The sequence below is a fragment of the Acanthisitta chloris genome, unplaced genomic scaffold (genome assembly GCF_000695815.1).
Source record: "Acanthisitta chloris isolate BGI_N310 unplaced genomic scaffold, ASM69581v1 scaffold19941, whole genome shotgun sequence".
NCBI classification, from domain to species: domain Eukaryota; kingdom Metazoa; phylum Chordata; class Aves; order Passeriformes; family Acanthisittidae; genus Acanthisitta; species Acanthisitta chloris.
In genome coordinates, this window is record NW_008654593.1 from 24,289 (window position 1) to 41,629 (window position 17,341).

Consider the following 17,341-nt stretch of genomic DNA (forward strand, 5'->3'; position numbering starts at 1 on the left):
TTTTTAAAGAAACAGTGACATGAAAATCTGGAACTTTAATTCACTTTCTATAGAATGTTTTTTTTTCTAACAAAATTCAGGAAGAATCAGTTCAGGAATGGATTTTTTATCAGCAAACACTTGCGAACAACTTTGAGAGATGTGGTGGTTTGTTGGTTTGTTTGTTTATTTGTTTGCTTATTATCACTAACCGGAAGTTTAAAGGCAAACACCCTGTCTTCAAAAAAGAAGAAAATTCAGATTTTCTCATGGTGTCATGCACTTTCATCTGTGACATCCCACAGAGGGAAACAGATGTTGGCAAGTTACAATTTAAATTATCTGGAAAGGTCCAACGTGTGTAGCACAGTCTTGTTAAATCAGGAGTAGCACAGGCCTATGATAATAGTTGAATACTTGAGCAACGCATCCTGATTTGATGTTGAATGATGGTAGAATGCAATCATGGATAAAACTATGTTTGAAAGCACCCCATGCCATTGACTGCTTCCGGGTGGTAGATCTCTCTCTAGTTCTGTCATGTAGTATGCATTATTTATACTGCTGTTCAATAAGATTCTCAGTTCAGTTTCTTGGGTTTCTGGCATAGAACCAACATATCCTGGCTCACATCAAGTTTCAGTATTAGGGTTTTGCAATTGTCTCCCATCATCCAGTTTATGCTAGACTGCATTCTTGGTAGCACTGGAATCAGTAGGATGAAATAAATGCAGTGAATTACTGATCTTCAAGGATGATAGTTATCATAGTATTCCTACATATACTTCAATATGGAACCACCCTGAAAAATATTTTATGTTAACAAAAAGCATATGTAAAGAATTTTATACTGAATTTTCTCCTTGCTTAAGGTTTCTCCTGTGACAGGGTGCATATGATCCATAATTTCTATTGTTTTTTCTAAAACTATACATATTCTCATTGCATGACTACAATTTTTTCCCTCATATTTTCCTGTAGAATTTCTGAAGCTGATTACTGACAGGGTAACTCATTTCAGATGTGTTCCACTTGAATGAAAAAGAAAGGAAGAATAAACCAGTCTACACCATAAAACTTTCAGCGTTATTGAGACAGTTAGCTATGTATGGCATTTGTTTGAAGAAGACTGAATGTAGCATTACTCCTTCTATACTATAAAGATTAAGACTGTATTTATCTGAAAATAAGACACTAAGCTTTGACACTAAAGTGGGAATTTATGGAAGAGCTGAAAAAAAATATTGTATGGCAGAGATTGGGCACCATTAAATATCAAATAATAGTTAATGTTTCAATTTGCAAAATGTTCCACACTGACATCTGTTGTTTGTCTATCCTGCAGTCTTTATGCTGTGAGATCAAACAGAGACGCCGTGGGGTAGCCTCTGTGCTGCGATTATGCCAGCACCTCCTGGATGATCAGGAGACCTGCAACCTAAATGCAGATCACCAGTCAATGCAGCTGATAATCATAAACCTTGAGAGGAGGTGGGAAGCCATTGTCATGCAAGCTGTCCAGTGGCAAACAAGGCTACAGAAGAGATTGGAAAAAGACTCGGTGAGTGACACTTACTTTAAAAACATGTCCTGTTGTTTCATTCTTCACAAGAGACACCTTTTCAGCACAGGACAAACAATCCATCTTGGAGTGCTTTCTACTGACTGAAAATGCCGTTCCAACTCTTTACTGCCAACAAGTGAATCTTCAGTTTTTCATATAGCATTGTATTCTATGGACCAAACTGATTAATAATATAAACTCAGAGTTCGATCTGCAGGATGTTTAGTCTCATTGCACTGATTCCATAAACTAATAAAAATAATCTTCTTCTGGTGCTAAGTTGCTCAGTACCTAACAAAACAGGGCCCAGAGACATATTTCACTGATTGTAACTGTATTTTAGAAAAAGTATTTCCTGTGTAACTAAGACTGGTTTTAATTAGCAGCTCAGCAGTAGATGCATATTTCACATAGAATGCCATGGGTATGTGATTAATATACAATCCTGTGTTATTCGAATATAAGTAAAATGCATTAATTTGCTTTTATCTCAAGGAAATTATTCCTAAGAGGCAAAATAGCACTCTGCTTAAACCATCCATTAAGTGGCAGGAATTAGATCGGTTTTCTACAGCATAAAAATATATTACAAAACAGGGGGAGCAAAATAATCCCTACTGTAACACCATTGACTATAATGGATGAATCAGCTCAGCATGCTTTGTACTACTATCATAATGCTGAAGTCTGTATACTGCAGCTACACTGACAGCAATGATAATCCTGTGTAGTTCATATACCAAAGAGCCTTGATGAGATTTGGGAACAAGTGACGTATATTTAGCTGACATAAATTTTTAGGTTTATATCAAGCAAAGCAAAGGTAAAAATGCTTGACACATACATCCTTCCCAGCAATTATCTGACTAACAGTGAAATCATAGAACCATAGAATAATAGAATTTAAGGGTTGGATGGACCTTACAGATTATCTAGTCCCAACCCCCCCTGCCACGGGCAGGGACACCTCCTCACTAGATCAGGTTGCTCAAGGCTACATCCAGTCTGGCCTTGAACACTGCCAAGGTTGGGGCAGCCACCACGTCCCTGGGCAACCTGTGCCAATGTCTCAGCACCTTTGTAGTAAAAAATGTTTTTCTAATATCCAACCTAAACTTCCCCTCCTTCAGTTTGAATCCATTAGCCCTTGTCCTATCACTGCAGTTCCTAACAAAGAGTCCCTCTCTGGCTCCCTTGTAGGCCCCTTCAGATACTGAAAAGCTGCTATGAGGTCTCCACAGAGTCTTCTCTTCTCCAGGCTGAACAGCCCCAACTTCCTCACCCTGTCTTCATAGGGGAGGTGCTCCAGTCCTCTTAGCAACTTCGTGGCCTCCTCTGGACTTGCTCCAACAGTTCCATGTCCTTCTTATGTTAAGGACACCAGAACTGCACACAGTATTCCAGGTGGGGTCTCACAAGAGCAGAGTAGATGAGGAGAATCACCTCTTTTGACCTGCTAGGCGCACTCCTTTTGATGTAGCCCAGGATTCGATTGGCTTTCTGACTCTACAAGAGGCCATGAGTGAGTGGGGAAATATAGTCCAAAGTCTATAGATGTCATTGATGTCAAAGACAGTAAAGGAACAGCAAACATGAATCTCATCAGGACCCATTGACTTATGCACATTCAGGTTCCTGTGATGGTCTCAAACCTGATCCTCTTCTACAGTGGGTTTAAGGGTTTCATGCTCCCAGTCTCCACCTTTACACTTTTCAGCCTGGTCAGGGTGGCTGGAGCACTTGGAGTTGATACTGAGCAAAAGAAGTCGTTAAGAACCTCAGCCCTTTCTATATCCAGGGTAGCCAGCTCTCCTGTTTCCTTCCAGAGAGGACCCACATTATCTCTACCCTTCTTTTTACATAGGGTATACCTGTAGAAGCCTTTCTTGTTATCCTTAATGTCCCTGGCTAGCCTCAATTCCAGCTGTGCCTTAGCTTTCCTGACTCCATCACTAGCAAAACTAGAAATACTGCTTTTGACTTCCTTTTCTTAAAGTTCCTTTACAAAAACAACAGAAGCTGTAATTCTCTGGTTCATTTATAGTACTATAGTATGAAGATATATAAGATATTGTTCAGAAACACTAGCAGTTCCTGAATGAAAATACTCTTAGCCTAAACAGGCCAAGAAATGGTGAGTGAGCAAGGAGAATGTTGTGGACAAGTGAGCCATTGAAGGTAATAATAATGTTGCTTGCTTGTCTGCCTGTACTGAAAGTTATAACATAGGAGTGTTCCCCTGCCTATTTGGTTTTTTGACTGTTTTGCTTTAGGTATTGAGATAGAAATGGAACTTGATGAAGGAAGAGGTTTGAATAGACTGTCAGGACAAGTCAAAAGGGGCATGTCTCTGTATGAGTCAACATGGAAAGAAGACATCACTGAAAAGCAGATGTTGTGTCAATGCTGGTTTTATAGGCATGGGCTTAGTCAACTGACAATATAAGAAGTGTAGATAATTAAGGACCGTCAGTTAAGCCACCAAAAATTTTATCTGAATAGAAGAAGTGTAAAAATGATGAAGCTACATGCAAATGTACAAGGGTTTAGAGAAAAGAAAGGATTCTTTTTCTGCCTTTCCTTATACACCTATCTGCAAAGAGGCAAATATCAACTGAAGAGGAATGTTGCTGAAAAAAAACCAAGACCAACTAAGAGCTTGCACTATATAACCAGCAGAAAAATGTCAAATCTTAATGATGCTAAGATTCCTCTCAGAGCTAGTGAGAGCTGTAGATGCCACAGCTGATGCTGATTACCAGAGGGAGAACACTCATACTGAAAAAGCATGGAGAAAAGAGGAGATCTGGGGAGGAAAGAGTAAGAGTTTATTTTGTTTGTGCTTAGTTTATGTTAATGGAAACTAAGAAGGAGATATTTAAAAGACAGACAGAAGAGTGGGGTCAGATAAAAGGAGTTTGCTTGAGACCTCTGTCCAGAGATGGAAACTGCAGGTATCTGAATGTATATTATCATCTAAAAGGGAGAAAGGTAAGCATGTAAAGTAAAAGGCTTGTTCAAGTCTATTGAAAAGCAGAAGGTGAAGAAAGAACAATTAACAAAGAAAACAGAGGGTGGAAGCAGGAACAGGTAGCCTAGTTCCCTAGGGATCAGGTTTGGAAAGATAAAGGGCTTACAAGATTAAATCTGGTGAGGGACATGGAGGGCAACAAGAAAAGCTACTATAGGTACACTGGAGATAGAAGAAAGACTAGGGAAAATTTGGGCCCTCTCCAGAAGGAAATGGGTGATCTGGGTGCCCAGGATGTGGAGAAGGCTGAGGTACTCAATGATTACTTTGCCTCAGTATTCACTGGCAAGTGCTGCAGCCACATCGCTGAAGCTGTAGAAGACAAAGGCAGAGACTGGGACAATGAAGAACCCCTGTTGTAGGAGGTCAGGTTTGAGACCAGCTAAAGAACCCGAAGATACACAAGTCCATGGGACCTGAAGAGATGCATCTGTGGGTCCTGAGGGAACTGGTGAATGAAGTAGCTAAGCCATTATCCATCATATTTGAGAAGTTGTGGCAGTCCAGTTTCTACTGACAGGAAAAGGGGAAACATAGCCCTCATTTTCATTAAGGGAAAATAGAGGACCTGAGGAACTACGTCCAAACAAAAAAAAATAGTTCTCAGAATCCTGAATTTTATTTGTTAAAGGCTGAGTACCTGTTGGGTCTATAACATCTCAAAAGAGATTGAACTTAGTTCCAACTGTGTTCTCTAAAAGGCAGAGTACCAGAAAGATGGTGAACTGCCTTTTTAGTCTACAAAACTTTTTATTGTAGTCAATGTATATCTTCTATTGGACTTGGAACAGAAAGAAGTTACATTTGTGAGATTTCTTAGAGAATTCTGAACAGAGGTCCAACCTACTGCAGTGAAAGCACGTTATCCTCTTTTGCATGTGGGAAGCTGTTGTTTTCTGCTTGTACCTGCTCTAAATAAGCTGTTACAAGCTAATTAGAGCTTGGCACTGCTCTTACAGCAGCAGCGAAGTCTTGTGCTTCTGTTTGGGATTGCAGTTGATCAGGTGTGGTCAGGGTATGAGTATGGCACCTTGATTTTTATTTGGGTGCTTGGAACTTCCCAAGGTGCATGCTGCTTTTTTCACACTTTTCATGAGGTAGTCTGGAGTTATTTGCAGGGCTGAGTTGACTTTTCACTGGCCGAGAGTATATCATTCTTTCTGCTGAGAAGTACCAGCCATTTAGTGATATCATGGTGCTCATCTAATTTTCACTGTGAGCTGTTTTGTTTTGGAATTTCTCACCCTAGTCTGCTTTATAATTATATAATTCTTTGAAGTATGTCAGTATTTATAAGTTTCTCTTTTAAATAAAACTATCTGTATTCTCACCATTTAAATACGCTCTAGCCACTGCAGGATTCATGTTTCTTTGACTTTCCTGGCCTGACTTGCCATGTTCTAACCTTCCTTTTCACTCTGTTCCTGTGCAGTCATTTCTTGGGTAGGTACCAGAACCATTTCTTCTGCTTCCCTATCTCTTTGTATTTGATGGTGTGCCAGTCTTGGCACACAAACTGTATCCCTTGGTAACAAGTCTTTATTTGTGGTTGCCCACAAAATACTGTAATTTATGAAAACAAATGAGTTGTTTTTATACCCTGATGGCACCTGACTCATTCATGGCATCTGACTTGATGACAGTAAATAAGATACCCCAGATGATTATATAGCTTCAGTTGTAGAATCACTTTCCTCTTTTACTGTCTTCTTAATTTGTGTACTGGGATCTTCCTTTGTCCTCTTTCTGCCCCTTTTTACATTCAGCTACTTATCTGGGCCACTTAAAGCATTATAAAGGTACACTGGAATTAACCAGAGAAGGCTTTTATGTTTCTTTTGAGTTGTCTTCATTGACAGTTTTTGGCAATGTTTAATTTTGCTCCCCTTTTGCAAGAGTGGGCACCATAAGTTTACAAACAATAAGATATTAACATGTACTACAAGCACCTAAAGTCTGGTAAAAGATCTCCATAAACCAAAAGTTCTGTCTAGAATGTGATATTATCAATAAGGATGACTCCAAAAGAATGACATATAGTTAGATTCAGTAGGCTAATCTAGCTATACGGAACGAAGCATTCATACAATGAAAAACCCATAGAATACTGAAAGTAGTCCTATGTTTCAACAAAAGTTTTACCTCCCCCATCTGTTTATTTAGTGGTTTTTGTTTGGTGGGATTTTTTTCGTTTGGTTTGGTTTTTTGTTGGTTTCTTGGTTTGCTTGATTGGTTTTGGTTTTGGTTTTGGATTTCTTTGTGGTAAATTCTTTTCATCCAGATTTATTATTTCATAGTTCTCTGCTACAATGTTATACATTTTAACTTCAGAATTTACACAGGTGCCTTATAGCTTGCCTAACAAGACTCTGCTAGTAATCATCTTAATAGAAAAAGGAGTCTGTCTGACAATTGCAATAGTAATAGCAACAATCTTTAGTCACCTGAACCCAAAATTGTCATCTAAAATTCCTGCTCAACAGCTGGAGACACTTTAACTCACTATGCACTTTCTTTTAGGTCTAGTGTGTTTGAAAGACTGAATAGTTAAAAAAGGATTTGGGACAGACTCAGTCATGGTCATGCCCATAAATTTACAACTGTGAAGTGAAAGTGGGAATATGTTAGTTGTTTTATGCAGTTTTCTAAATCTTTTCCTCAGCCAGTTACTCAGCCATAACCCAATATAAGTTATGTGCTTAGCCTCAGTGGATTATTCTGGCTGCTGCAGATGTTCACAGTTTGTGTATGTCCTCTCCAGGTCAGATATGTCTCTGTATAGAAAGCTATGACAAGGTGAAAATCAAAATTCACTTTTCTGGCACTGCTTTGCCAATACTGGAGTATACAGGACTGTTGTACTGCTGTGGCTGTGAGAGAGACAAAACTGGTTTCTAAAGGATTTTACTTCTTAAGTTGCAATTCATCATTCCTGCCTTTTTGGCCAGTGGAGAAACTGCTTTTTCTCCAGACTGCTCATTCATTGAATGAGAAACATATCTGGTTTATGAAGCAGACAATTTCTTTTCTTAATCAACAGAGAGGGCTAATTATTGTAGAGGTAGTATTGTTCATGCTTTTAGAATGGAGATTTTGAGCCAAGGCAATTTGGGTTAAGGTCCTGAAAATGTCTAAAATATTAATTTTGCTGATCACTAAGTTCACTATCATGCTTCCTGAAAAAAAAATTATTTTTCTTATTCTTCCGAGTCATCTTATGTGTATACTACACTCTATGTCCAGCAAAACCTCTATCTGCATTGGCTTGAAAGTATGCTGTACATCCAGCCACATAATTGAAAATAATAAGGCCACAATAAATGGGATGGCCTTGGGGTATAACACCCAAGGGATTCAATTGGTGTCGCTTTGCATCAATGTCCATGCATCATGGTAATTGAGGTAACATAACCAATTACCACATTTTAATTAGAGTTGTAAGGACTTGGGAAAATCTGCATTGGTGAGACAGCTCACTTTAAAAAAAAAAACAAGAAAGGCACTTCTCTCTTTTCCACAAGCTTGATTCTTAGGAGGCAAAGAGCCTGCTTAAAGTGCTATTTAGTATTTTTTCCCAACATGCTCTTAGTTTCTTTCTTTGTAATGCACTTGGAAAAACAAATTGTTTAAAACTACTGTATTGCTTCTGATCTGATATCTTTATCTTTTTCCTCTATTTATCTGTTTCTGTGATGCTTTTTGGAAAAGAAAACAGGTTTTCATCATGCTAGGCATGGTGTCTCCCCTTCATTTCTCTATATTTAATTCCCAGGTGCAATATTTTTCAACCCATGGAATGACACTTGTTGTAAGCTTATTAAAAAATGTACACAAACCCCCTTTATTCAGGGGCAAAAAAAATGAATCTGTCATTGTTCAGCTAGTTGTTAGAAAACTTCACTAAACAAAAACTTGGTTTCTAAAATATTCTTGTTTCATCACAAGCCATTGTTTTGTAAGGTGAGGTCTAGCTGAAAATATTGCATAGAATTTAGAAGTTCATCAGGAATGTCTGGCACAGCAAAGTACTGAGACATGATTATCTTAATTGGCTGAGGAGGGCACATTACATGTTATAAAGTGCTGAACACCTATTACACAATCTAGCCCTTGCAAAGTAATTATTTAATGACTTATGTTTGAATCCTTACAATTTTCTTTTTTCATTATCTATCACAAGTAATTTTTGTTTTCATATTAGACCTCTTTGCTATAGTAGATGACAGTGCAGTCTTGATTGCTTGCATTTGTTTCTGTCAGTCATCTTGTTTTACTCGTATTTCAGTGCCAATGACTGCTCACTTTGGTGCTCCTTAAAATATTTATTTTTTAAGTGAATGGATATTGGATTTTAGAGTCTGCAATGCAATTCACCGTCATCATACTTGAGGTGTGTATGTATTTGAGTTTCTGGGTTGCATGTCTGATTTGTGACATGGAACAATTATCTTCAGGATCTTACAGAAGTAGTGAACATAGGTCTAGATTTTTCTTGGGCTTTAATTGAAGATAGGCAATATGCCCCATATTCTTTCAAGAAATTCTTATTTTTCATAATTTTCTTGAGGACCAGCCATAGTTACAATAGCAGCCATCATAACAGTACACAGAGTCTGGATGATCTGACTAAATGAAACTGTTAAAGTCCTTCTTCTTGAGCAGACCTTAGTAAATAAATTGCAGACCCAGTCAAGTTTAGTCAAAATCCAGATAAATGTTGTCTTATATTCTTGAGAAAGTCTCCTGGGTGGTCACCTGCAGTTGTAGGCATTTAGAGTGAATAGAAAGAAAAAAAGAAATACATTTGTCTTTCCACAGACAGATCTACTCCATCCTCAGAGACTGCATAACTTTCTGTCACAACAAATAATATAAGGTAACAATCCAGGAGTGAAATACTCCATGCAATTTCACCAACATGCTACATTATTTAACTGTTTCCTTCACTCTGGCTGATGTCATGTTTTGGCATGGCTTTGTAAAATGATAGGAAGTTCAGCACTTAACCACAGACAAAGCAGAACAAAGTCCAGACATCTGAGAGAGTGAACTGTCTCAGAGATGGTCATCTGAGCTCACTGCCACCAAGTCAGACTTTTATTAGTCATTGCTCTAATTTGAATCACATTGTGAACTCTTCAGTCATCATCTGGATTAGACAAGAGGCAAATGGTTAATCTAGACTCCAGAGACTAGGGTGGCTTTATTTCACTATTTCACAATCTCTGTTAAATCACAGTAAGCCTTATGGTGAGGATGGAAAGTAAAGGTACATACAACTTTCTCTAGAGTCACGGAAGATGATTTGGCAGTAGGCTGAGTTGTTAAGGTTGAGAGCAGATGTACTCACCAGTTCTACTTTTTTGCTTACATGACCTCTGTTCTTTCTGGATAATGAAAAGGGATTGCTGAATACAAAGTCTTCATGTATAGCAGAATTTCAGTATGGACAATGATAGGAATAGACTTTTCTGTGGAGCTTCTTTCAGTGCAGTTAATCTTTGCTCCAGAAGGTGAATCATCTGAAGCAGAAAGAGTAGCTCAGCATTCTTGTTCTTTCAGTTCTTTTCTCTGCACCAAAATTTTCAGACATACATTTCCTGCTAATGTTGATGCTGTTGATTATCATATAATAGTTTGTATTATAATGAAACCTACTAGAACATTTCTTGTAGCTTGTTCACCCACAGTCCTAGAATAGCAAGTTTCAATCACTATTCACATCAACTGGAATCAACATACTTCTCTGGGATGCATATTTCTCTTCTGCAACTCCTTGTTAACCTGCAGACACATTTACTTTCTTTGCCCTTCCCAGGGTACCCAGCAAACTTTGTAAGATAGGTGAAACTTCGAGTTTTTCTGTTGGTGTGCGCATAGGAAGATAAATTAAATTGCATTAAAAGTAAGGAGTTATTTTAATGATAAAATCAACTGCTGTGATACTTAATTATTCCAAGCCCTCTTTGACTTAATTTTTTCTTGCCAAAGCACACAACATTTCTCTGCAGTATTTGAAATTTACTTGCTTTATTAGAAGACATGTTTCTTTATGAGACCAGGAATGCTTTGTAATGACTGCTCATAACTTTAAACAAAAAGAAGAAGAGAAGAGAAGGTTGCATGGAGTCCTCATAGTAGCCTATCAGTATCTGAAGGGGCCTACAAGGGAGCCAGAGAGGGACTCTCTGTTAGGAACTGCAGTGAGAGGTCAAGGGGTAATGGGTTCAAAGTGAAGGAGGAGAAGTTTAGGTTAGATAGAGGATAATTTCCTACTTCAGCTGTTAGATGAGCCTAGCAGACGTGGGGCCCCATTAGACCTGCTGTTCACAAACTGGGGAGGTCCCAGATGATTGGAAGTTGGCGAATGTCATGCCAATCCACAAAAAGGGTTGCAAGGAGGACTTGGGAAACTACAGGCCTGTCAGTCTTGACAGGGGTTGGGACTAAATGATCTGTAAGGTCCATTCCAACCCCCAAAACTCTATGATTCTATGAAAAAAAGGCTATGAAAGCAATATAAATAAAGCATATATTTCCCAGTATTATTTTGAACCTAAATATGGATTTCTTGATCATGTATAACTACTGTCCAGCTCATCCTATAGTGAAAAACTGACTTCAGTTATTCAAGGCAGAAAATATCATGATCACAGTGTTACAATACTAGGTTTCTGGTGTTAGAATTAGCTCAAAGCATAGTGTTTGAATTCGGTATACAATATTGCAACTGCTCTAGTGTTTTCAGGAGCATCCTGTGAGCAGTCAGTTTCAGTGACTGACAAGTATTTGTCACAGATACTTTGAAACTTTTTCTCTGTTATGCTCTATTATATTAAGGCAATCATTACATAAACTTGCTGGCACAATCCCACAAAGTTTTGTATATACATCTACATATATATTTATATTTCAAAAGGATTACTTTGGATTACTTCTGTGTTCTTTTACTGCTTAGTTCAGTTTTAAACTGTTCACATGTATAAATTCAGAAAGAGGGAAAATTGACGTATTTTAAAGTTTCTCAAACACTATTATATATAAAATTTCAAGGCTGGCCAGTGGGAAATCTTTTCTTTTGGGAATATACAAACCTTCTGTGTTCATCTATGCAGCCCAAAGATACTTTTATTCCTCAACTATCTATCATTGACTCTGTATTTCACACTAGTACTGTTTTAGAGTTGAGTGAGAGAATTTCATAGCTGGTAAAAAGTTGGTATTACCTCTCTGCTGATCTGAATTTTTTCAGTGGTTGATGCCTACAAGCCCTCAAGAGATTTAAAATGCCAGTGAGGCCTTCAAAAGTGCCATTTATCACCTGGCTCTGTAATTCAACATACGACCATGAAAACTCTGTTCTGTCTCTCATAGGTAATTGCACTTGACCCATCAGTGGCATATACACCATTCTTAATTTCTTTGCAGTTACAGGTAGCCACAATATTAGTAAATCAACTCGCCATAATTGTTAAAATAAATACTCTACAATTAATTAGTAAAATTCAGGGTTTGAGATGGAAGAATTCAGTCCTATAAAAGCTAGAATTGTGAGATTTATAACTTTGTATCAGGAAAAGTCAACACCACAGTAGCAGGTTAAGGTTTTTAGAGCATGGTGGCATATGTTTCACCAACCACCTGTCAACCTATTAATTTTTTTCCATGCTTCAAAGTAACAGTGGGTAAAGCACTTTTACACAACTTTGATAAAGAGACATCCCCTGCTTCTGAAACAGACATTAGAACTCTGAGTAAATTCTTCATATGAATTCTCAGGAATAATCGGTTTTAGTAGCAAAATAAGTAATATTCAGAAATCTGAAATCTGATGTTTCCAATGCATGCAGATGCTGAAAGAACTGTCAAACACCATTTAAATGGCAAAATTACCTCACTAAAAAGGGTAAAATTGTTAGGTTTTTATTTTTAATGACAGAGGTCTTCAAAAGAACTCACTTCCTATTTAGGCACTTAAGTATAGAGTCAGATATCCAAAAGAACTCAGCAGACACTGCTGTTATTACAGTGCATTGTGTTCAGATTACAGGATGAAGTCAGTGTTTTATTTAGACATCTAATATCCACTAATCATAAGATCATGACTCAGGCCAGCACTGTTATAAAAAATTAGAAGTGAAATACAAAAGTCACAAACTTGTGGGATTTTAATTAATTTAATAATTTGTTGCCCTGCATCTCTAATGACCTCAGTTCTACAGGGAATGGTATGTGAGTATAATTGAAGCTAATTTTAAGATATTTTGTTTCAAGAATTCTCAAAGAAAATGATTTTTGGAAAAAGAGAAAGGAATCTTATTTTCTGACAGGATATACAGCACTTATTTCAATCTTACAAGGGCCTTCCATATTGGATGATAAGGCCACAACTCTCATGCCATTATGGAAATGTATTTGCAGGATCTTCAGAAAGTATATGCATAATCAGTATCGCATTGTTCACTATTATAGGATATTCTAGGAGCTGCATCAGATCTAAGCAGACAAGAATACAACTAAAAACTATTTTTTAAATGCATGAAAATAAATAAGGTACAATTATTTACACTTTTTTTCTTAAGACACACAGTAGAAGGTACCCAATGAAATTATCAGGCAGGAGATTTAAAACAATCAAAAGGAAATCCTATTTTCATGTAGCACATGATATAAATGAAATTTGTTCCTACAGAATGTGGTGGATAGCTAAAATACAAATGAGTTCAGAAAGTAATTAGCCAAATTAGTGGAGGAAACATCAATTAATAATTATTAAATTCCAGCTCTGAAAGTCCCCACAAGCTGAATTCTCAAATTTGGGATGGCAGCACCTATACCCTTCTATGTGTTTGAGGGTTTTTTAACTTTTCCATAAACATTCACTACTACGTACTGCAGGAGGTGGACTCAGCTGAATGGACTGTTGATCTCGCTGAAAATGGCAGATGCTGTTTGAAAGCACATGAACCTGCAGATTTGGAGGCATACCTACACTATATGTATAGTGAAGAAGTTTTACAGTATGCCTAGAAGGTTTTTCATTGTTTTCAGAGGGGTTTTTTTGCTATTTCCAAAGACTGGGATGCAGCTGTTTAGGTAGTCTGCTTTTAATAGAAGAAAACTTTCAAAAATGTACCCGCATAACAGTTTTCCAAGATATTTCTAGCATATTTTTCTGTAAAATATACAGAAAATATAATACATACACCTACTTAATATTTAAATATGTACATACATTTATGTCAGGGATACTATAATATACATTAAATAATAAAATGTAAATCATGAGCAATGATGATCTGAATATCATTTCTCTTTCATATAAGACATTTGTGTCACCGTTGTAGCTCTAATCCATATTCAGGTCTTCGTGTTTGGTGTGTGCAGTAATATGTAAATTACCTAGCCAGCTGCATTAAGCAGTGTTTGTTTATTCTATTTGTTTTGGCATAGCATATAACTGAATTTCTGCCAAAAATGTGGCTGCTTCAGGGAACACTGTTTGAGTTGAAGGAAGTTTTGAAAGGAAACATACATCATAAGTCTTTGCTCTGTGAAACAGTAAAATCAAAACAAACTTTCTGTGCATAAAAAAAATCTTTATTAATGTAAAATAATGAGTTTGTAAAATACAATGAGCGAACAGAATCTCTTTAGAACATTCTATTTACATTGGCTTTGTAAACAAGAATGCAATACTAAGAGCCAGTGATTTTTACATATGTCGGAAAGGCAACTAAAACTGGTGAAATGTGAAAATGGAAAGTTTAAGTGAAATTATTTTTCAATGGCATTTAATCTCCCCTAACACATAGCGTTTAAGTGCATTTAAATTTAGAAAGCAGTGACGTTTAAGTGTTAAAAAATTGCATTAATGATGGGTAGAGCTATCTACTTATGCTTGCAGTCCTTTCAGTCTTCTAGTCTGACACTTCCTTTTTAATCCAGCCAGCTAATTTCCCCTCTTTTGTGAGGAGTAACTGTTTTCACACTAGTGCTTACCCAGCAAGCCTCCTCATTGTTTCATGATTAATTATCTTCTCGAGCTTCACCTTATCAAGTGAAGGGAGAAAGAGTGGGCCTCCCCACAGCTCTAATGAAAGCTAGGTTTTAGAGATTCACTTTGTGAAAAAATGAAGTCTGATATACAAACATAATAAATCAGTTCTTGAACTTTATGGAGTCACAACTCATTCAGCAAGTTTACTGAATAATTCAGAAATATGTTTGATTATAAAAATCCTTTTTAGATTTTTAAAAGGGGAGGAATATTGCTTCAGTATTCAAATACCATAAACCGTTCCAAAATTTCTAAGCATTACATCAAAGGTACATGTCAAACATTCAGTTTCAGTACAAACCTGAGCTGCTGCATGAAAACCTTGAGCTCTATACTGCATATTTACAACACTTACCCTAATAATGTTAATACTAATAGCTCTGTGCCTCTCAGTTATAACACCACTTTGTAAACTCTCAGTGTTCATTGGACTTTTTGTGCCCCACCAGCACTGAAAATATTCTTTGTGGATAGACTTAAATCTTCAGTTTGTGTTTTGATTTGAGCCCAAGTTTAAACTGCGTAACATTTAAAATAAACTCTCCTGTAACAGAAGAGAGTTGAATAATGGAAATATAGTGATTTTGTACTCAGACTAAGGCAGGCAAATATAAACCTCTCACGATAACAAGATCTAGTTGTGCATTACTTTGTCATCTTCTAAGTGAATTTCTACAAATTATGCTTATATAAAATCATTTCTCAAGTGACCAAACCAAAATATGCACATAATAGTGGTACTTGAGGCATTGCACAGGACCTATTCAAAATACTAGCCTTGACTGAAAATTCCAATTTTTGCTTCCAGCCAGTTCCAGAACTGTGTTAGCATCTATTCTGTACAGAAAGAGCTATAAACATCATCATTTACCAGAGATGGAGACAAGAAAAAAATCTGAAAGTCAAGGATGAGCTGATCTTTGTAAAAGAGCTCTGCCCTGCCTACAAACCACTTATATTTGGAGATTAGGCCAATGTTTCTATATTACAATATTTGAAATGCAGCTTTTCTTACATACAGACTGTGTAATGGCAAGAAACACTGTTGTAGCCTCAAGGCACTTACCATTGTAATTTTGATACCTTGCCAGAACCCTCTGCCACTCACTGGCAACTGTGGTGTTTAACTTAACACTTGGAAATCCATAGGTAGGCAGACTGTGCAAGTACATATAATATGCAGTATTCTTCTAGCCTTTGACTTAACAATACTTGCTTATTGACTCCCCTCTAGTCAATATCCCAAACTTACAGATGGTGAATCAATGACTTCAGGAAATGCTGAAACTGAGATTACAAAGAGATTGTGTTGAAAATTTAAATAAGGGGAAGAAAGAGTCCTTTCTTTTTGATAACATGAATTAGGCTGAATTTTGGTGGTTTCTCAACTGATTCAGGAGAAGGAAAACCTGATGATAGAGACAGATATTTTTCATGCAGTCCTGTTATTTATAAATAATAAATAAAGTCTCCCTTTCCAGTATACAGAAAGAATTTTTATTTAGAAATTCAAGCCTCTCTCTTCCAGCTCTTAGTGAGAAAACTTTCTTTCTAGGTTTCTCCTAAGGTCAAGCTCCCAAGGGCTTATGTCCTGTTCTTTTGTACCTTATATCTATCTGTTTCTATGGTGATTCTCCCTAGTTAGTGTTTTTCACAAACACTCATTTCTGCTGAAACAAAGCTCTTAAAAACTCTGTGATTCCAGGTGTTGTGGTGTGCCTGTTCTAGGTTGGAGATGGCTATTGTGTCTATTATGTCCATTCTTAATGTCCATTTAGTTATTCTGGTTTAACTGAGAGTACACGGTTAAAGGAGTACCAGTTCCAATGTAAATTATACTAAATTGAAAGGATTCTTATTCCATATGCAGATGTCTTAACTAGTAAAAAGACAAAGCAATAGTGATTTTATTGCATCACAGTAGCTTTGCTAGTACTACTTTGTTCATGAGCATCTGAATGCAAAATGCAATTGGTTTACTATCAATACAGGCTTTCCACAGATTTCCTGGGTTTTGTGGATTTTTTTTGTCTTAACCATAAAGACTGATCTTTCATTGGGCCAAATTCTGAAACTTGGCATGGATTAACTCCCTCCAACTTGCATGGGCATGTATCTAAGGTAGAGTGCCAGGATTTGCTCTTTTCTGAACTAGGTGTGCATGGCAACATTTTGGGTTTGGGGAAAGCTAAGAATGTTTTTCTAAGAGTTTCATAAAGGGCTTGTGCTGGATTCTTGAACAAAGAAAATATATTTCTCTGAAGTAAAGGTGAGATCGAAATGACATTCAAGGGCAAAAAATCCTGTCATGTAACCTCTTGACAGATGAAAAGAAAACTACAAAGCAGTAGAAACAACAGTCTGTAAAATATGCCATGTAGCCAGGTTTTCTCATCACAAAAAAAGGCCAAAAAAAACCCAGAAATACACAACTTGGAATATAGGTCTGGGATTGTAAACCTATTTGGATGACAATATTATTCAATATAAAAATGTTCTTATGCTTTCTAGTAACATTTAAAGGGCTTCTTCAGCAAATGAGAACCAGAGATTTTAGAAAGTCATGTGGGATATGGTGCCAAAAAAAGGAGGCCACTGCTTCCATAGAAGATGGAAAACACCTAATGGGTAGAGAATTAGCAGTGATACTCTTGGCACAGTGAAGGGACTGAACATGTAGAGTTCCTGCTTTTGCCTTGATCTGTGA

The 17,341-nt window shown here is 37.0% G+C and overlaps 1 protein-coding gene across 1 annotated transcript in view; it reads left to right on the plus strand.

Annotated features, from left to right (window-relative positions):
* Window positions 1-17,341, plus strand: part of AKAP6 (A kinase (PRKA) anchor protein 6) — a gene marked incomplete at its 5' end in the record, with an annotated part of 52,791 nt that overhangs the window by 19,954 nt on the left and 15,496 nt on the right. The window contains one exon of the mRNA XM_009083599.1: window positions 1,325-1,540. Within this exon, the coding sequence (XP_009081847.1) occupies window positions 1,325-1,540 (216 nt within the window). The remainder of the gene's footprint in view (window positions 1-1,324; window positions 1,541-17,341) is intronic.